Source organism: Thalassophryne amazonica, chromosome 23, assembly GCF_902500255.1.
Source record: "Thalassophryne amazonica chromosome 23, fThaAma1.1, whole genome shotgun sequence".
In the NCBI taxonomy this organism is placed as follows: domain Eukaryota; kingdom Metazoa; phylum Chordata; class Actinopteri; order Batrachoidiformes; family Batrachoididae; genus Thalassophryne; species Thalassophryne amazonica.
The window spans coordinates 21,410,419-21,431,818 of NC_047125.1; the positions used below are offsets into that span (position 1 = coordinate 21,410,419).

At 38.9% G+C, this 21,400-nt stretch overlaps 2 protein-coding genes, 1 long non-coding RNA gene and 5 other non-coding genes across 12 annotated transcripts in view; 1 reads left to right on the forward strand and 7 right to left on the reverse strand.

The window, feature by feature from the left end:
- The window catches only part of batf2 (basic leucine zipper ATF-like transcription factor 2), a 43,855-nt gene extending 35,997 nt beyond the window's left edge, over positions 1 to 7,858 (reverse strand). The window contains exons 1-2 of one of the 2 annotated variants that reach the window (XM_034164142.1): positions 7,565 to 7,858; positions 5,527 to 5,640 (exon numbers count right to left, since the gene is read on the reverse strand). In XM_034164142.1, the coding sequence (XP_034020033.1) occupies positions 5,527 to 5,640; positions 7,565 to 7,756 (306 nt within the window). In that variant the 5' untranslated portion in view covers positions 7,757 to 7,858. The remainder of the gene's footprint in view (positions 1 to 5,526; positions 5,641 to 7,564) is intronic. The other variant, XM_034164141.1, reaches the window with a different exon arrangement.
- Positions 7,859 to 9,841: 1,983 nt separating this feature from the next.
- On the forward strand, positions 9,842 to 19,035 carry arl2 (ADP-ribosylation factor-like 2). 2 transcript variants are annotated; one of them, XM_034164145.1, is made up of 6 exons: positions 9,842 to 10,010; positions 10,213 to 10,323; positions 11,113 to 11,275; positions 11,343 to 11,423; positions 11,500 to 11,642; positions 19,025 to 19,035. In XM_034164145.1, exons 1-5 carry the CDS (start codon positions 9,946 to 9,948, stop codon positions 11,632 to 11,634), a joined length of 555 nt encoding a protein of 184 aa, XP_034020036.1. In that variant the 5' UTR covers positions 9,842 to 9,945; the 3' UTR covers positions 11,635 to 11,642; positions 19,025 to 19,035. The 2 variants fall into 2 exon arrangements, with proteins under 2 accessions (XP_034020036.1, XP_034020035.1); XM_034164144.1 differs by lacking the exon at positions 19,025 to 19,035 and having other exon boundaries at positions 11,500 to 11,740.
- On the reverse strand, positions 13,023 to 19,746 carry LOC117504644. 3 transcript variants are annotated; one of them, XR_004558859.1, is made up of 13 exons: positions 19,712 to 19,746; positions 19,139 to 19,174; positions 18,867 to 18,898; positions 16,556 to 16,588; positions 16,331 to 16,372; positions 16,024 to 16,061; positions 15,808 to 15,853; positions 15,603 to 15,631; positions 14,756 to 14,799; positions 13,903 to 14,091; positions 13,608 to 13,636; positions 13,376 to 13,428; positions 13,023 to 13,201 (listed from the first exon to the last, which is right to left on the reverse strand). It is a non-coding gene; the product is annotated as an uncharacterized LOC117504644 (long non-coding RNA). The 3 variants fall into 3 exon arrangements; XR_004558857.1 differs by having other exon boundaries at positions 16,024 to 16,372; XR_004558858.1 differs by lacking the exon at positions 13,608 to 13,636 and having other exon boundaries at positions 16,024 to 16,372.
- LOC117505566 lies at positions 13,271 to 13,344 on the reverse strand. Its single transcript, XR_004559149.1, has one exon. It is a non-coding gene; the product is annotated as a small nucleolar RNA SNORD31 (small nucleolar RNA).
- LOC117505564 lies at positions 13,788 to 13,859 on the reverse strand. The gene has a single exon (XR_004559147.1). It is a non-coding gene; the product is annotated as a small nucleolar RNA SNORD31 (small nucleolar RNA).
- LOC117505568 lies at positions 14,878 to 15,003 on the reverse strand. The gene has a single exon (XR_004559151.1). It is a non-coding gene; the product is annotated as a small nucleolar RNA SNORD22 (small nucleolar RNA).
- On the reverse strand, positions 15,698 to 15,767 carry LOC117505562. Its single transcript, XR_004559145.1, has one exon. It is a non-coding gene; the product is annotated as a small nucleolar RNA SNORD30 (small nucleolar RNA).
- Positions 15,922 to 15,986, reverse strand: LOC117505560. The gene has a single exon (XR_004559143.1). It is a non-coding gene; the product is annotated as a small nucleolar RNA SNORD29 (small nucleolar RNA).
- Positions 19,747 to 21,400: the final 1,654 nt, after the last annotated feature.

Genomic DNA, 21,400 nt, shown 5'->3' on the forward strand with positions numbered 1-21,400 from the left:
GTTTTCAGTTTTAGAAGTGTTTATTTCTCCCTACCTTTTACATAATATATGACAAAGAGGTTATATTTACACACAAACAAAACTGAGATTGCAGCTAGCTTGACCAGCCACTGACATCACGGTTTTGCTCTACTCTGATTGGCTGTCACCCCCACCCATCAAAAAAAAAAAAAAAAAAACAGAATGAAAAAGAATGTGACTTTTTAACCTCTTAAATAGGTCAAGGTTAGCCATCTTTGAACTTGTCCAAAGTCTGTGCCCCCAGAATGTTCCCTGTGAATTTGAAGACTCTTGCAGCAACAGGTTTGGAGTTATGCTGAGCACTGACAGACGGAAGTCTTTGCAATACCTGATATTTGATAGCCTCGGGTAATAATTCATTATAAACAAAGAAACATGCTGTCATCACACTTGTATTTTTGAGCCTTACGATAATTTTTGTCGCTGTAATTCTCCACAATCCATGTATATGTAGCCACAGAAGATGATGTTATAGTTGACTTGTTCACTGGCTCCAACATTACTTTCCCTATTAAAGTTAAAAGTATTCCAATAACACATCATCAATCACAGACAGTTTTCAGGGTTAGGGTTAGGCAGTACTGCCAATACACACCAGCCCCAAAATTTGGAACTTATTGGTTAGCAACATGCTAGCCAGCTAGCATAGATTAGGTCAGCTGCAAAAGCCCTTAACATGGCAGCTGCTATATTAACTAGAGCTAACACAATCTGATTTTACACAATTTTGGTCTAAGGTATTATTAACAACTCCAGAATGAAATCAATGTAGTGTGATGTAAGTTCTAAAACCAGATTAGCAAGTATAAACAGCTAGCATTCACCCTAGCTAGGGTGGCTAATTTGCCACAGTGGCCCTTCATACTACATTATAACAGCTGCTATTTTACTGAGGCATGTCACAAAGTTGAGTTTCATTAAAGAATAAAGAAAAGTTTGGGGAGGTCTACCAAGGTATAAATGATTTAAAAATCATATCAATATAATGCAATGAGCTGCAAAACAAAGAATCAGACATCAATGTGGGAGTTTGCTGAAAACAGAAGAAATACAATTGTTTCACTTAACTCTGCAAATACATTATATAATAATATGATGTTTATGTGGGTAATGACTCGCCAAGATCCTGGAACAAACAATAGACCACCAATGGTTTTGTGTGATGGCTCCGGTGATTAGCATGTAGCAGAGTTGAAAATTACCCTGTTGAGTTTGTGGCCAATTAAAAAGCGTAGTTATTGTGACAATACATTCACAACATTAGATGTTTGTGCACAATAATTATGACACAATAGCCATGCCAGGTCCTGTCTTACATCAAGGTATCAAATTTCAAACAACTCCTAGTCTACAAGATTAGAAAATATCAAAGTCCATTTAGGCGTTTTAGAAGTATTCCAGTTACACATCTGTGAGATCCAATGCAGTCTGGAAACAGGATTTTCTATTGTGGGCCCAAAACAGTGAAGATTTTTTTTTTTTTTTTAACTGGATTTTTGTTTTAAAGCTACGCTCATTCATTACTTTTTACAATTTTTCATCTTCAGGTGACAAAGGTCATGCAGTTGCATAGAAAATAGTTTTCTACATCATGTGTTCTAACCCCATAAACCACTAATCCTGAAGGTGACTCAATTTTTTCACCTTTTTCTGTACATTAAACCGGTTTGTGGGAGTGTCGGTTCTTCAAAAATTAACCTGAAGGACACGATAGAAGCAGAACTGAAAGAGAAAGAGACAAAGCGAAAGTCTGGATTCTTTCCAGGCTTTAGTTCTCCACTCTTTTTGGCACACTGTACACATGCAGTAAACACACACCGATCCCAGCAGGTCAGGAAAATAATAGGATATAGATTTTAATATGCTACTTCAAAAAGAAATACCATACCTTAAAAAAAAAATAGAATCTAAACAAATGTGAAATAAAACTCTTGGTGTGACTTGCTGTGCTATTAAATTACTAACTCTACGAATAGTGTCAGTCATAAACCACTAAATAAATTCCACTCACGGTCATCACTTCAATTATTACTCAACAAAAATATAACGCAACCCTTTTGGTTTTGCTCCCATTTTGTATGAGATGAACTCAAAGATCTAAAACTTTTTCCACATACACAATATCCCCAATTTCCCTCAAATATGTGACAAACCAGGTCTAAATCTGTGATAGTGAGCACTTCTCCTTTGCTGAGATAATCCATCCCACCTCATAGGTGTGCCTATTAAGATGCTGATTAGACACCATGATTAGTGCACAGGTGTGCCTTAGACTGCCCACGATAAAGGCCACTCTGAAAGGTGCAGTTTTGTTTTATTGGGGGGGGGATACCAGTCAGTATCTGGTGTGACCACCATTTGCCTCATGCAGTGGCAACACATCTCCTTCGCATCATCCGTGAAGAGAACACCTCTCCAACGTGCCAACGGCAGTCAATGTGAGCAATTTGCCACTCAAGTCGGTTACGACGATGAACTGGAGTCAGGTCGAGAGCCTGATGAGGACGACGAGCATGCCGATGAGCTTCCCTGAGACGGTTTCTGACAGTTTGTGCAGAAATTCTTTGGTTATGCAAACCGATTGTTCCAGCAGCTGTCCGAGTGGCTGGTCTCAGACAATCTTGGAGGTGAACATGCTGGATGTGGAGGTCCTGGGCTGGTGTGGTTACACGTGGTCTGCGGTTGTGAGGCTGGTGGGATGTACTGCCAAATTCTCTGAAAAGCCCTTGGAGACGGCTGATGGTAGAGAAATGAACATTCAATACAAGAGCAACAGCTCTGGTTGACATTCCTGCTGTCAGCATGCCAATTGCACGCTCCCTCAAATCTTGCGACATCTGTGGCATTGTGCTGTGTGATAAAACTGCACCTTTCAGAGTGGCCTTTTATTGTGGACAGTCTAAGGCACACCTGTGCACTAATCATGGTGTCTAATCAGCATCTTGATATGGCACACCTGTGAGGGGGATGGATTATCTCAGCAAAGGAGAAGTGCTCACTATCATAGATTTAGACTGGTTTGTGAACAATATTTGAGAGAAATGGTGATATTGTGTATGTGGAAAAAGTTTTAGATCTTTGAGTTCATCTCACATAAAATGGGAGCAAAACCAAAAGTGTTGCGTTTATATTTTGTTGAGTGTATATACTTCTAAATTTTTAGACCTGCCTGATTTTCTTCTTGTGTAACTGGGTGATCTGACCCATTCATCTTTGGCTTCCGACTGCAGTGCCGTTGTTGGTGCATAGCCAAAAAATCATCTTGGCAATGTAAGTATTTATATGATATTTTTATGTGCAAAACTGCACATAAAATGTATTATTTTTCCAAAATATTTGTTCTTATAAATCAGAACTGGATGCCACAGCCTTCAAAAAAGAAAAGAAAAAAGCTGCTTTTGCACATTATTTGCAGTTAAAGCTGCAAATATTGTTAACACAAGAATTGTCAGCTGTATTACTAAAGTTAGTAATACAGCTGACAATCCGCAACAGTTCTTTGTCACATCTGCAACGTTTTGAATTCTCTATTGTATTCTAAAGGAAGGAGTTTAATAAATTTGTAGTTCTCTTAACCCAGGCCTTTTAGTTGTTTATCTTCAGGTATAAGCCCTTTTTGAAATACTTCCCCAAAATTCACAGAATTCTGACAACTGGATTGATGACTGCTGAAAAAGGCATTTTTCTGATGTCACGTCCGAACGCCACACAAGAAGGGATAAGTGTTGTGAAAGTGTAGTGACACGGACCCACAACAGGGGGCGCAAATGAACGGCCAATAGATGAGCCAAAAAGTAACAATTTAATGTTGTGAAATGTGCACAACGAACATACAGACAATCTCAGAATATAATTACAGTCAATCCACAAAGGTGACGTGTGGGCAGGCTCGAGGATAGAAGACGTCTGTCCTGAGAAGAGCCGGAACCACACGATTTCCGCCGCACAGAACCTGATGAATACTGGAGCCGCCAAGTCCCGAATTCCCAGGTGATCACCGTCCCCGACTGTCGGATCTGGTACTGCTGGCGAGAACAAGACAGTCAAGTGTGGGTGTGTGTACACCCAGTAACAACAACGGTGGGAATGCCACCTCCACCTCTCACTCAATACGTTGCAGCGATCCCTCAGAGGAAAAAGAGTGCCGTCTTGCACAGCCTCCCCAAACCTGCAAACACTCACAATAAACAGATTCAGAAAATACCACAAAAAGGCTGAGGATATTACCTCTAATGACGTACGATATCTCGGCGATGAGGTGGAGATGACGTCTGGGTTTTATGGAGTGCGATGATGTTAGAATGTGTGACAGCTGTCAGGAATTAATGAGTGACAGCTGTGTCCGTGGCGGCAGCGCCCTCTCATGCCTGAAGCCCGCACTTCAGGCAGGGCGCCCTTGGTGGTGGGCCAGCAGTACCTCCTCTTCTGGCGGCCCACACAACAATAAGCAGTCCCAGGGGCAATAGAAAATTCTGGTCTCTTGTCAGTGACTTAGGGCAACATGTGGCCTACAGCATAGGATTAATCCAAAGCAGATATCTTTCCCCATTGTAATACTATCACTCAGAAAAGCATCCAACATGTCACGTCGCAACCGTAGAATTGCCCAACTCATAACCAGGTTCTGATGAGCGAGCAGTGGTGACGTTGGTCTGGTTTGCAAATAAATGTAAAAAAAAAAAAAAAAAAAGTGTACTGAAAAACTTCACACAACCTACATGCAAGTTAAATCACACACCTGCTCCTAATTTCCATCATCCAAGCAAAACAAAATTGTTGTAGCACATCAAGTTATCCTCTTTATATGCCCTTTATTTTGGAGACTTGCATCACGATAGCATTTATTGTTTTCGAGTTATCGTGTGAATAATTTTGAGGGGACGAATGTGCCGAGCAATTTTATGTTGGGATGGGGAATGGCCCAGAATAAAGACACCATTAAATGCTGAGAAGAATTCAAAATTTGTGCACCACATTTTCTTTCACATTCCAAGATTTTTTTTTTCCATATTTACATTAAGTTCTCAAGAGATAACACACTAATCACAATTAAAAAAAAACCACTAATCTGACATATTTGATGTATTAATATTATGTATGATGTGTGTGTTCCACTGAGCGCCGTTCTGGTTGTTTCAAAGTTTTTCTCACTTGACCAGTTTTCATATTTTCATGACTTTAAATCACTATATATATTCAATAATTCGACTCACATTATATGTTTTAGGAATCACCACTGTGGAATTTGTCCCTCTTGGAGTGGAAAAAGAACAGAAAGAGGAATGAACAGGGAAACGTGTGTGTGAGATGAGGGGTGATGAGGAAAGGGAGGGCGGCAGTCAGGCAGGGGCATGCCTTCTCCTAAAGCAGAGCGTTTACAAGAAACGACAGCGAGCGTGTTGCCAGATTGTGCAAGATGCTCAGCTGATGCACGTAATGAGGGGTTAATGCACATGTGGAGGGAGGAAAAAAGTGGGAGGAGGAAGAGGAGGCAGAGTGGCGAACCTCATGGAGCTCATCCGCCTTTTGTGTTTGCTTTTTTCTGCTCTTCCTCGCTGCATCTCTGTTCTTCTGTCTTCTTTGCTCCCTCTTTGTCCCACATTCTTCACCATGTCCCTCCTGGAAAAGAAGCGTGAGAGAGTGATGAATTCATGCGACCACAAAAAAAAAAAAAAAAAAAAAAAAAAACAGGGTTCAGAAAAGTCTAACACAGCTATAAACCATTTATCGTTTAATAGATCAACTGAATATTTGTAGATTATCGAGACAAATGCGGCACGTCAATGATAAACTGGTTTAAATCACTTGAACACTTGTTTAAAATAAATTACATCTTAATTTTATCGTTTTAAATGCTTACAGGTTAAAAATATGTCAGAGTTAAACTACTGTTAATGAGATTTAAAGGGGTCATACTTTACACATTTTCTAAGCTAATATAAGTCAGTGAATGTCTTAAAAAACTAATTTTATTTTTTGTAGCCAAAAATACACCACATCCAGTGAGCTGTTGCGTCCTCCAAAAAGATATTTTCATGTCATGAAACAACGCGGTCCTGTGCCTGTTGCTTTAAATGGAAATGACATGTGTTAGGCCACACCCCCTCTGATTTAAAGAAAGGGCGTATGTTCCTGTCTGTCACACAGGTCATGTCAGCATGTGTTACAGAGCTGGACCGACTGAGGCGGCGCATTTTAGGGCAAGGACAAACTGAAATGGAGTTTTCTGTAACATACACTCAACAAAAATATAAACGCAACACTTTTGGTTTTGCTCCCATTTTGTATGAGATGAACTCAAAGATCTAAAACTTTTTCCACATACACAATATCACCATTTCCCTCAATATTGTTCACAAACCAGTCGAAATCTGTGATAGTGAGCACTTCTCCTTTGCTGAGATAATCCATCCCACCTCACAGGTGTGCCATATCAAGATGCTGATTAGACACCATGATTAGTGCACAGGTGTGCCTTAGACTGCCCACAATAAAAGGCCACTCTGAAAGGAGCAGTTTTGTTTTATTGGGGGGGGATACCAGTCAGTATCTGGTGTGACCACCATTTGCCTCATGCGGTGCAACACATCTCCTTCACATAGAGTTGATCAGGTTGTCAATTGTGGCCTGTGGAATGTTGGTCCACTCCTCTTTAATGGCTGTGCAAAGTTGCTGGATATTGGCAGGAACTGGTACACGCTGTCGTATACGCCGGTCCAGAGCATCCCAAACATGCTCAATGGGTGACATGTCCGGTGAGTATGCCGGCCATGCAAGAACTGGGACATTTTCAGCTTCCAAGAATTGTGTACAGATCCTTGCAACATGGGGCCGTGCATTATCCTGCTGCAACATGAGGTGATGTTCTTGGATGTATGGCACAACAATGGGCCTCAGGATCTCGTCACGGTATCTCTGTGCATTCAAATGCCATCAATAAAATGCACCTGTGTCCTTCGTCCATAACATATTTCAGTTCATTTGTAATGTGTATGGTTTGTGAAACTGAAATTTGCAAAACTTTTAAATCCTTGTTTCTGCCTTCATTTAACTATATTTTACCATGTTTAAACATTAAAATTCTGTTATTGCCATTAACTGGTAAGAGGTTAACAAACATTCATTGCCACTATGACCATTTTTGTTGCTCACAAAATACATGAAATTTCTTTTTTTTTAAATCTTAGAATCCTCCCTGAATCTACCCATTTTACTTGTTTGTTTATTTTGCAATGTTTCTAAAATATTGCAGGGGGGGGGGGGGGGGCAGTGAATTACTTCATCTATATAATGTTTGATGTTTACAACTTTTGAAAAATAAATGAATGGAATCGTAATAATAAATAAACTGAACTGAATTAATATTTATTCTTATTCATAATATTTATTGGTGAAATTAAGGAATTCACAAAAACAAACACAAAAGAAAGAGGAAAAGTTTCGCAAAAGTTAGTATGTTCGCTTTATCTAATCAAGACCTGACCCTTTGTTAACCAAAAGAAAAAGTGCAGAGAGACTGATTGATTTATTGATGAGGACTTACCGATCCAGAGGACCCGGTGCTGGTGGACTCGGAGCGGGTGTTCCTGGCTGATGGACATGTCCTCATCACCCCACGGCACCGTGACCCATCCGCGCCAACGATGTGTGACGTGTACTGAGGCGCGCTCGCTTTTGGCTCACTGCTGCTGATGCAACCCGGCGGAAACGCAACTACTTTCTCTTTTCTTTTCATCTGACACTTTGAGCGGTGTTGCCTTCGCGCACTCTAAAAAAAAAAAAAGTAGTAGTTTTCCACACTGTAGTCACTGAACTCAACGGTGAAGGGAAAATATATTTCAGTGTTTTTAATGCAGGAAAAGTTTTATATCAGTGTGTCTTTTCTAGAATCATGTTGTGTGAAGCTTGTAATGTAAATATTACATGATATTAATAAACCCTTTTGGGACAATAATGATATTTTTTGCAATTTTTTTTTATAAAGGAATATATGTAAATTTATGTAGTGATATAAACGGCTTCAAATTATTGTTTGTTATACGAGATATTTTCAGTAGGTTTGATATATGTAGTTTTGCTCATCAATTTTAAAAATGAACAACGGTAATGAGGAATTTCCCACATTACCTGAAAGCAGCACAAATTTAACGTTTGGCTGGGACAGGAAACGATCCTGGGTCATGCCCAAATTTGGCAAGACGTTGACCCTGCGCGCGCAGGGAATTTCTGTAGGGCTTTACTAGAAATTGCACATCTTATTTACAATTCTAAATTACAATTTAAGATGTTATGTCATGATGTCAAAAGTATTGTGAGGAATTTTATTTATACTGATCTACATTTTCTTTAATGTAATTGTTAATTTTTTTAAATTACATTTGTGGTTAAATCTTATTACATCCACAAAGGACGTAATAAAATAATTTTGTCTGTCTGTCTGTTAGCAGGATTACGTCAAACCTACTGAACAGATTCTGAGGAAATTTTCACCACGGATAGATATCAGGCCATAGAAGACTCCATTAAATTTTTGTAAGTGATCCAGATTCGGATTCTGAATCAAGTTTCACTTGATATAGTTTTTGAAGGATTACGCCAAAATTATTTCACGGATTCTCACCAAATTTGCACCACAGATAGATATTAGGCCGTGGAATACGCCACTGAATTTTGGAGGTGATTCAGATCCAGGTTCTGGATCAAGATTCACTTTATATAGGCTTTGAAGGATTTCTTCAAAATGACATGGATTCTCACCAAATTTGCACCACAGATAGAGATTAGGCCTTGGAAGACTCCACTAAATTTTGGAGGTGATCCAGATCTGAATCTGGATTCTGGACCAAGATTTCCCTTTATATACACGTTGAAGGATTACGTTAAAACTACTTCACAGATTCTCACCATATTTGCACCACAGATAGATATTAGGCCATGGAAGACTCCACAGAATTTTGGAGGTGATCCGGATCCGGGATCAAGATTTCACTTTATATAGTCTTTGAGCAATTACTTCAAAACTGCATCACAGATTCTCACCAAATTTGCACCACAGATAGATATTTGGCCATGGAAGATTCCACTGAATTTGGGAGGTGATCCGGATCTGGACTGGCGGACGTCAGAAATCTGATTGCTCTTGTTAGATTTGTTGTTCAAACAGATAGGAAACTAAATAAAATCTCCCATTTGATTTGATGGAACTGAAGAAATAATAAACCATAATGAAGCACATTTGATGTGCCTCGAACTTTAAAAAATCATATAATGTTGCAAAAAAATATGTTTATAAATAACTATATCTCAAATGTATAACCACTTTCACTTGTAAAGATACACTATTGATGTTGGATGAGAAATACGTTATTTTAGGCAGTGTGCTGCAATTTATAAAATCACAATACACTTTTGCAAATAAATAAATAAAAAAGTATTATTGAGTGAGTTTTCAACTGTCTTTGTATGTAGTAACTAGGTTACACACCTACAAAAATATCTTAAAATGAGGCTTGAGGACTTTTCAAACACGAAATTCCAAAAAGTTACATTTAAATTTTTGTTGTAACAGGATTTTCTGCTGAAATAAAACTGAAGCACACTGTCCATTTTTTTGTATTTAAGACTTTTGTTATGTATTTCTATTTTGTGTGACTAATTCAAAGAATATTTTATTTTACAAGATTTGAAGAGCACATGTGCATGTCTTCTAATAGACACACGATGGCGCCAAATACCACTAAAATCAAGGCCACACCTTAACGCATCTTCACTGACCAATCAGCTTCTACTTTCTTTGCCTCTGTCAGTTGGCGGATGTGTGGGCGGGGCAATCGGGACACAAGATGCGAACAAAAATAATTTACACAATTTTAAACGCGTAAAAATTATTTGTTAAAACAGCAGCCGTGTAGGACAACAGCCGCGATGGGTCTGTTGACGATTTTGAAGAAGATGAAGCAGAAGGAGCGAGAGATGAGACTGCTGATGCTGTATCCTGACGGCTAGCTAGCACAGCACAGCTAACACGAGCTTCGGAACTTCACGTTTGCTTCAATTTACACCCAAATAACGTGGTTACTTGCTTCCGGGTTAGACACTGTATTTAAAATATTTCTTTGTGTGTGATTTAGCTATATTTGTCGCGAGCTAAGTCGTTGTTATGAAATAACCAACCTTAACATGCAAACTCAGAGGTTTGGACAACGCAGGAAAAACCACCATCCTGAAGAAGTTTAACGGAGAAGATGTCAGCACCATCTCTCCAACTCTGGGCTTCAACATCCAGACACTGGAGCACAAAGGGTAAAACACACACACACACACACACACAGAGAAAAAGACACCGTTTGTCCCATTGGAGGAAGAGTAGGGAGTCTAATCAGTGCCAACACTAATCCAGCTGCATTTAGATGCTGTAGGACTCTGGAATTTTGTTGACATCAGGAAAGGGGGTTAAAATAAAAGTATGTCAAACTTAGGCAACCTCTGTTTTGATTAGTATATTCTGTCAATATATGGCTTTCATTTTGTCACATTTGACTGTTCTGGCAGACTTGAACTGAAGCTGAAGGGTTACCATGGTAATGGTGAAAAAACTAAATGCCTCTGCAACTAATTTTTATGCCATTCCAAATAAGGAGCCATATATATATATATATATATATATATATATAAAAACGTGAAAAGATGACCAATCACCTCATGTGCCAGAAGGCACATGGGAGATTGTAGCCTAATGTCGTTGCACTACACTTATGCAACCTGTATTGCCTGTATTTGTTGATCACATTTTGGGATACATTTCTGAATGTTCTGTTTGAAAGAAACCATTTTTCATGGTGAAACTTGCAATTTGGCAACATTACTGATGTCACACCAATTAATTACCTTTGTGTTTTGGTACTGTATTAAGCACTTTGCAATTTTTGCCACTCGACAGCAAAACATTTTGTACGTTCAGCTTAATCTGTCAAAAGAATGAGAATTTACTTGGCAATAAATTTGATTGTGATTGGATTACTTCATTTCACTTTTTAAATAAATCAGGACTGTAGGTTCTACCCCTTAGTCTCACATTTCATCCGCTTCTAGGTTTAATTTAAATATTTGGGACGTGGGTGGTCAAAAGTCCCTGCGCTCTTATTGGAGGAACTACTTTGAGAGCACAGACGGGCTGGTATGGGTGGTGGATAGCGCGGATAGACTCCGGCTGGACGACTGCAAGAAGGAACTTGCCGTCTTACTGCTGGAGGAGGTAAGGACAGCCAGTGGACACTTTGGGAAGAGTCAAACAAAAAGTAACTGGACGTTTCTGGTTACAGAGGTTAGCTGGAGCAACCCTGCTGGTGTTCGCCAACAAACAGGATCTACCAGGCGCCCTTTCGAAAGAAGCCATTCAAGAGGTAGGTGACTGCTTGAGTTTAATGACCAAATATTAGTGACATCATCTACCATATTAAACTTCTCTCTTCCTGCAAGGCGCTGGCTCTGGATGAGATCAAAACTCACCACTGGTGCATCATGGGTTGCAGCGCAGTGACAGGAAAGAACTTGTTGGCCGGAGTAGACTGGTTACTGGATGACATCTCCGCAAGAATCTTCACAGTAGAATGACCCAATTTGTAAGATATCCAAGTTCAGTGTTTATTTATGGACCTTATCCTAAATGGGAATGTGAATAAGATGTTTGTAATGCACTGATGACCTCTTGTCCTTTTTATGCATTTTTTTAAGTTCAATAAAAATCCCAACTTCAGATTGTTTTAGAGCAGCACTTACTGAGGCCTTTAGGGAGAGCATGTTCAAAGATCTAAATTAACTGGATCCTGGTAGTTTTCTGCAGCAATTTAGGTAACATTTGTAAATGCTGACTCTACAAAGGGACATTCATTGTACATAAACTATTCTCTGCATTTAACCCACTGTAATTACACATTACAATCACATCCACTCTAAGCAGGTGGCATGTCTTTACACTACCAACTCAAGGGGGCAACCTAAAGGCCCTGTCACACCTTAATGGGGCCTGCATATCGTGACTATTAAATGCTGGCATGTCTAATGAATTAATACAGTTGTCACACCTTAATTAACCAAGAGCACTTTAAAAGTTTAAAGAGTTGCAGCACATTTGTGATCAGAGCATGACACCGGCACCCTGAGAAATACACCTGCAACAGAAAAACCAGGACTTGCTTTAAAATGTTTCCAACCACAAAAGTATTTGACATTTTTGAAAATCAGTTCTATGTGGACACGTCTGTCAGATTGATATTTCTTCCATGTTAATGAAAGTCTGTTTGCATGAGAACTGCAAAGTTTCAGCAAATCAGTGGCCAGCATTGATGGATGTATTTAGACATGATTAAATTACAAGACACTTGTGCAAACTATCAATTGCATAGCTTACCTACAAGTTATGTCACCCGTATGTGCAAGACTTATGAGTCACACTGGCTTTCGTTGAAAGTTATCTTGCGCAAAATTTCTCAAGGAGCTCGGCTTATTAGGATGTATATCAGCGAGCTTAACTTAAAAAGCAATACTTTGGACATTACTGCTTAGGAAAGGCACAAATACTCAATAGGCAGCCAGGTAAAGGTCAACTTCAGAAATACATAGGGATCAAAACTGAAAGATGCTCTAATATTGAAAACTACTATGCATCATTTGTCTGATCAGAGATTCCAAAAGGTGTAGTTTGAACTGTAAGAGGTATGTGGTATAAATAGCAAGAATGGCAAATGTCAATTTGGGGCCCGGTTGCCTAATTATACATCAACTCTGCTTTTTCTAAGGAATGTTTGAATATTTGTACCAAATCTGGTGCTTGCATCACCATTTGAAGGATAGCTGTAAATATTCTCTTGAGATGATTTAAGACAACATTGTTAGTAAATTTCAAATTTAGCGCACAATGATGGTAAATTGGTGACAATTCTCATGTGAGCACAGCAACTCCAAACAGCTTTTATCCCACTGAATGAAAACAGTTCTCCACCTCCTCTATAACATGTTTATTAGATCAAACAGTGCAAAGATTCAGAAAAAACTTCAACAAAACCAGCAACTGAATTTTGATCTTTTGCACACAAAAATACAGAACGTTTCCCCATTTTAAAGACAAGCTAGATTAACGTGAGGAAAACAGAGGTGATCTGATGACTTTCTTCTGAGAAACCTGCAGAAAACAAAGCTTAAGTGAAAACAGCCACAAGTTAAAAGAATTATTTCCACAGTAAGTCAAACTGTATGATCAGAGGGGATACCAATCAGTCATCAATCATCAGACTGGGGCGGTAAAAACTCCTCATCACCTCAAATTTTTTGTACTAGAGTTTGTTTGTATTCTTACCCTTCAGCCATAAATCCAAGCACTTGATTTAAGGGCTCGGCCCAGCTTGAGACCTGAAACATGGACATGTCTTATCATCTGACCACAACAGAGGTGGTACTAGATCTTTGAACCATCTAATCAGAGGGGATACCAATCAATCACCAATCAGACTGGGGCAGTAAAAATAAATAAATAAATCACTTTGCACAATCAAGCAGCAGTTTTACATTTAACCAAAATAGTAACTCACCAACAGGCCAAGATTTCAGATTTCCAGACCTGAAGAGACACCAAAAAAATAAGGAAATAAGTGGAGAGTGATAAAATAGGTCAAACTGACAGGCCAAATTTTGTCAGGCCAAATCCAGATTAATCTGGAACAAGGTTCTTTCAGAGATTAGACAGACTACATTAGTCAAACAGTCACATGGTGCAATCAGAGGGGTACCAATCAGTCACGAATCTTCAGACTGGGGCGGTAAGAAAATTCATCATTGTGCAAATATAGTACAAATAGAAATACACAACAGAAACAGTTACTGTACCTGAGACAATGTGCACAGCAGCACTGAAGAGCCACCCATGATGTTTGGGTAAAAACAGTAGAATAAAGACTTCCTGCATCACTGTATTCTTTCAGGAACCAGTGTGAAGTTCACTGCAGTATAAATGCTCTCATCTCAAACGTGGAGTTCAGGAACACTGCTATAAGAGTCTTCTGCGCCAGGCCCAACCTAGGTGGTACAAGTTAGATTAGCAAACTTCGATCACAAATTAGCAGTTCTTCAGGAACGTGATCAGTCCCCTTTCTTTCTCAGCTATATTAGTAGACCATGCAAAGTCAGAACCTCTCAGACCCCATAGAGCACCTACAGCCAATCACAGTGTACACCTTCCCTATGGAAGGGTTCTCAGTGTCATACAGGGTCAACAGGAGGACTGATGGTGCCACAACTACAACAGCTGTATGTACCTTTGCCATCATGTCACATGCCAGCATTCATAGTGGTGCAGCTTAGCTAAAGTTTCCATATGGTTCACTTTGTGATAGAAGCATGGAATTTGGCACACATTCTAAATTAATGTTTATTTTCAAATATGGAGCCATCCTGGAACTGACCTCTAATGAGCTACTGGGGTCAAAATTTAAAAATGCTCTAAAATCATGTTGAAACTAAACACTATTTGTCTGATGATTCCAAAAAGGTATAGTTTGGACTATGACTGAATGTTCTGGAGTTATTGGGTAAAAATGGTGACAAAGACCAGTTTCAGTTTGTCCAGGAGTCAAAACTTAAGTTAGAATGTGTGTGCCAAATTCCATGCTTTTATCACAAAATGAACAATTGTCTTGCTATGCCACCCCACAAGATGGTGTTCACTGTCAAGAGGACCTACCTTCCTGATGTGACCTCAACAAAGGGATGTACACCAGCCCATTCCTAAATGCAGAAAGGAAAAAACCCAACCACTTCAGAATCAAAAGGATCTCTGTAGGAGTTCAGTGCATTATTCATGTTTCCATTCAGACTGTTGGAAACCCCAACAGGTCTTCCCCTCGTTGCCAAGGCAATGCCAGTGGGTTCACCTTTTCAGGTCTGACATTGGCCCAAGGCGTAAGACATGTGCGGTTATCATCATGAAGGATGAGTGGCAGCGGCATTCCCGCCCCTAGAATAGCACCGTTAGAGCCCAACAAATACAGGATTTATTTAAATAAAGGGACACTGATTCTAAAAACCACTAACATGAATAGTTGAGCAATACTCCCCCAGAAACATTGTGTTGCCAATCAGCAAGATATGATTCAGTTTGAATTTAAACTCATTTTGACATTCATATCCCAAAATTGTGGTCTGGGTTTGTGCTAAATATAGATGAAACTGGTCAACTGGTTCTTGAGATACTGCGTCAACAAGCGCAAATGGACCGACATGCTGATCAAAATAACCCCCCCTGTATTTCATACTGGGGGAGGGGGATAATTACATCAATTGATATAAATGTGCATTTGTTAATATTTTAGAATTTAAAGTTATATTTGAAAACTTTAATGCATCCCTTGAAAAATGACCTTGTCTAACATGGGCTGCATTCTCCCCATCTAAATTTTTTTGTAGTCATCTAATAGTCATTACAAATGCCAATACTCATTTAACAGCAAGTAGCTCGTGTATCAGTCGGGCTCTAAACACCACTACGAAATCAGGTGTCTGTCTGCACTGCAAAAGGTTTCAGAGCTCACCCGTTTACAGCATCACTGACACTGGGTACCTGTAAGACAAACAGCCATCAGGCCTCACATAAAAATATTTAACGCCACCACTCGCTGACCGTCACAGATATCAGATATTCCATTTCTCAACACAAGTTCAGACGAACGAGATTCCAAGTTTCTCTCATCATTATCAGTTGCTTCACAAATGTAAGCGCAATGCCGACATTCTTACCTCGCTCAAGACCAATGGGATTCCATTTCCTGCAGCAGTCAGAATCCTGCCAAAACACAAGACCCATTTTTATACCCCATTCAACTCAACACACTGGTCAAAAACTACACTGCAGTTCCTCAGATGTTCGTTCCATTTCACAGTGGGTCATAGTGAGCTAAGTTTCATCATCACTGAAACTGTCGCAGATTCATGATGAAGCTGAAGAAATCTCACCATTTGAACTTATGTAACATGCTGAAGAATCACAGGTCCTGCAATGGAGATCACACTGCGGTAAGAGCACAAACACTAACTTTTTTTTTATTATTCTTTTACCAAATTATTCAAAAAAGGTTTGATCAGTGCTTTGGTGACAGACTGCCATGTGACACTTGTCGTCCAGGAGTTAGTGAGGTTTGACCTCATGTCATCCTTTCAAACAGGCAACAGCTTCTACTCGGCTCCAAAAATAAAATTCCCATTTCAGCATAATACACACAAGTGTACAAGTTGGATACATGTAGGAAAGACATTTACATACTTGTTGCAAGCGAGAACACGTTTCCTCTTCTTCTCATCTCACCTGGCAGAAAACAAGAACTCGTAAATTGTATGTTTACACAACAGTATTTTAAAGTCTTCATTAAGGGTGATCAGATTCAAGGCTGACATCAATAAATTCAGGCATATGCTTGTCATTAAATGTAAATCATCATGTTTACACCCAGACAGCAAACATTTTTTTTTATTTATTTATTAAATTCACCTCTGCACTCCCAACAGTGGAGCTCTGACAAACCTACAGAGGAACAGAAAGGGTCACAGGTTCGTCAAAAAGGCAGGCAGCTTCAGCATTTTAAACTGACTAATAGACAAGTTCACCACACGCCAGAGATGACCTGGCCTCGTCAAGCGTAGCGGCAATGCAAATATTTTAGAGTATTATTGAGAAATTGCAAGATCGAATCGCAACGTGCAAATCCATTAACGTAGCATTTGGGAGCTCGGCGGAGCCTACAGCCAATCACAGTGTACCTCGTAATAAGAGTATTTATATCTATAGGCAAGGATTCTTGCAGATCAGAGGTGGCGCTGTACACTGATTCAGTGTAAGTTTTACGCCGGATGCCTTTCCTGACACAAGCCCACATTACATGGAGAATGGGTTGGAGCAGCACTGAATCTTCCACACTTTGCCAAGGACGTAATAAAATCATCACCTGATCCGGGTCTGGATTGGCCGACGTCAAAAATGTTATCGTTCTTATTTTAATGCTTTTACAACTTCAAATTCATGTGTCTGAATAGGATTAACAATTAAAATTGTCACTGCACTTAAAGTGCATACACGCATTATTATACAAAAAGATGTACGAGGGCTGTCAAAGTATAGGTCCTTTTTATTTTTTTCAAAAACTATATGGATTTCATTCATGTTTTTACGTCAGACATGCTTGAACCCTCGTGCGCATGCGTGAGTTTTTCCACGCCTGTCGGTGATGTCATTCTCCTCCGAGCACTCCTTGTGGGAGGAGTCGTCCAGCCCCTCGTCGGAATTCCTTTGTCTGAGAAGTTTCTGAGAGACTGGCGCTTTGTTTGATCAAAATTTTTTCTACACCTGTGAGGCACATCGAAGTGGACACGGTTCGAAAAATTAAGCTGGTTTTCGGTGAAAATTTTAACGGCTGATGAGATTTTGAGGTGATAATGTTGCTTTAAGGACTTCCCACGGTGCGAGATGTCGCGCAGCACTCCCAGGCGCCATCGTCAGCCTGTTTCAAGCTGAAAACCTCCACATTTCAGGCTATTGATCCAGGATGTCGTGAGAGAACAGAAGTTTCAGAAGAAGTCGGTTTCAGCATTTTAGCCGGATATTCCACTGTTAAAGGAGATTTTTTTTAATGAAAGACATGCAGACGGGTCCGCGTGTCGGGACACAGCCGGCACGGTGCGGCGGCACAGGAAAAACACCTCCGTGTTGATAACCATTTGTAAAATCCAGGCGGCTTTTGATGGCTTTCAGTGGAGTGAGTATATGAGAAATTGTTTAACAGCTGGGCATGTTCCAACTTGTCCTTAAGGCTTCCAACAGAGGTGTTTTTCCAGTGGCGGAGTGTCGCAGCGGCTAAGAGCCGACGCTGCAATCCGTCCGCACGTCTTTCATTAAAAAAAAAAAAATCTCCTTTAACAGTGGAATATCCGGATAAAATGCTGAAACCGACTTCTTCTGAAACTTCTCTGTTCTCTCACGACGTCCTGGATCAATAGAGCCTGAAATGTGGAGGTTTTCAGCTTGAAACAGGCTGACGACAGCGCCTGGGAGCACTGCGCGACGTCTCGCACCGTGGGAAGTCCTTAAAGCGACAGTATCACCTCAAAATCTCTGTCGTTAAAATTTTCACCGAAAACCAGCTTAATTTTTCGAACCGTGTCCACTTCGATGTGTCTCACAGGTTTAGAAAAAAATTTTGATCAAACAAAGCGCCAGTCTCTCAGCAACCTCTCTGACAAAGGAATTCCGACGAGAGGCTGGAGGACTCCTCCCACAAGGAGTGCTCAGAGGCGAATGACGTCATTGACAGGCGTGGAAAAACTCACGCATGCGCACGAGGGTTCAAGCATGTCTGACGTAAAAACATATAAATGAAATCCATATTTTTGAAAAAAATAAAAAGGACCTATACTTTGACAGACCTCGTACATCCTAAAATTCCCTGTTCTGCTTGAACATGTTTCTGCGCGCACCAAGCAGTAAGATCAGAGACATCGTGGCTGTGCTAGAACTCAGCAGAACCACATTGAAGTACTACAATGTACAGCATATCGGTGTTTTACCGACGTGATATGAAGAGGTTGAGGTTTACGTATCAAATGAGGATTCAGAGTTTCTTATGACATTAAGAGCAGAAATGCTCTTTATTGGATTTAGCTGGAGCCCATAAACACCACTCAGAATCTGGTAAAGAGGTTTCTTCAAATGCTAATTCAGTAAGAGAGAGTTCAGAAACTCATCACTGCAGCACTGAGCTCCAGCAGCAGGTTCGAGTTTTAAGAAGTTTACAATTGTTATAAATTACCTTCTGAAGGTTCTCCAACAGCTTTCTCCCACCTGAAGTACAAAGCAAAGTTTCAAGTGTGGAAGACAGATTTATTTACTTTTTTAGTTTAAATTACGATACATCTTAGTGCTACTCAGTATGTGTAAATCTGAGTATCCTCAAAATAATTCAGTGAGAGAGTTCAATTGAAAACATCACTGTAGCACAATGAGGCTCTTTCTCATTCATAAGGACTAAAAATCATTTAACCAGAAACACTAAAGGGAAAACAGCAGGATTTTATAAGTTACCTTTTCCACAAAGTAGAACTCAGCTTTTTCTTTCATCTGGAAGACAAAGAAAGATTAGCCTGTTTTAGCTTGATGCAGCTAACAGAACGACACGTGACCAGCGCGCGCGACTTAGCTGTTCAGGGCGGCGTGACTCAGCATTTTCTTTAAAGTATATATTTTAAAATCGTCTCATATCAGAACATTAAAGTACAATCACAGTCACTCAGTACAGGTCTGTGAAAAGTATCATCATAGAGACGATGGTAGCCGCCGCGCCATTTTCAAACCACGTGTCAAGATACATTCAGAACAAGAACTCTGGACAAATGATCCATGCGACACTTATGGGACACATAATGCACGTAATATCAAGGAGAGATTTATTTAAATAACTGCACTTTACGTTCGGATTGCTGCAGATTGTGGAGGCATCGCAGCAAAACTTTAGGCTCATCCTGCCACCTTTAAATAAAAATAAACCTCTAAAAAACAACAAACTGTTCCTTAAGAAGAAAAAGTGTCGACAAAATGCAAGCTTAATAAATTGCAAAGTTTGTAAAATAAATTTGTCATGCCATGCAAACCTCTTACCTCTGCAAGGACAAAAGAGGAAACGGAAAAAGAAATCAGCGCGGCTCCTTTTTAATGTCCGGTTAGAACACCGCCCACTCTGCGTGACGTCACCGCAACGCTATTCAATAAAAACAAATAATGATTAATTATAATTATATATATATATATATATATATATATATATATATATATATATATATATATATATATATATATATAATTATAATTATATATATATATATATATATATAGTCATGTGTCAAAGGTAAAAAAAAAATTACTGCAAAACAAAGCACAAAGACGCAAATGTATTTTGCGACGACTCCACAAGGTGGCAGCAGCAAAGACTGAAAAAATAATGTTTTATTTTCATCAAAGCATGCAGTATTTTGTAAACTATCCGAATCAAAATTGTTTAGAAATATTTTTTTAATGATTAGATTTCCTTGTTTGTTTTTCTTTTCTTTTTTTACTTCCGTCTCTCGATATTACTTTAAAAAATTTATATTTTATATATACATATATATATATATATATATATATATATATATATATATATATATATATATATATATATATAAAATTATTAAACATTTTTGTAGTTATAAAGTTTTGTGTACATTTTGGCAAGGATTTTTGACCATGACCACTGATGATGGTCATGTTTGGGCACTGACAGCAGAACATGGACAAGTTTGTGAGAAATAAATGTTAAAAAAAAAAAAAGAATGTAAAAATAAGATATTTAAAGCTTGTCACTTTTCAAAATTGCACTAGCATCACCTTATTTTGTTTTGTTCAATAAGACGTTGTACTTTTGTATAAATTACAATGTTTTAAAATTTATTCTCGTGAAGTTTGGAAATAAACAGAATACCTCCAGAAAAAGTTTGGGAACCACTGGGGTAATCCTATTAAATGGAAAAACAGATTTTCTGCGATATTATGACATGCATGCAGAGCAGTAAATGTATATTTTCTTTAATATTATTGATTCTATTTAGCTTGGTAAGAAAGTTAAAGGGCCTTTGGCTGTTAACACATCGTTCCTTATTTGTTATCATTTTATTATATAATAATAAAACTTGTACATATGTTAATTTTCATGTTGATTTGTGCTCATAACACTTGTCACTGCCTTAAGATTGCACTGACATCAATATAATCAAGACACTGTCATGACAACGAATTTAAATCCACAAATAAATGAAAATACAGCCAGTAAAATAAACAGATTTATTCATTTAAAAGTGCTTCTTGTTGTGATCCATGACTACAGAAGATACAAATAATAATAATAAAATTAAAGTACAAATACCAATTTTTCAGCATACTCATCAAGAATTCTTCAGCAAGAGATATTGTGTAAACAAAATACATATGTAGTAGACATGTCCTGGTGTAATTTTTTATTTTACTCTTCATAATACTCAATCACAAATAAATAGAAAAATACTAGACACTCGAATACCACACACACACGTTGTTCAGACTCGCTACTTGGGAAAGTTGCTTAAACAGGTTTTGAGAGAGATCTGGTTTTAAAATTTATTCAGTATGAAGAGAATACATTTTTTAAAGTTGAAAAGGGGGAGGAAAAAAAATCAAACAATGAACTGGATCCAGGTGTCCTCCTGGTGTCTTACATCCTCCCGTCCTGGACACCAACATGGACTCTCAAAATGTCCTGTATACTCGTTTTTGGCA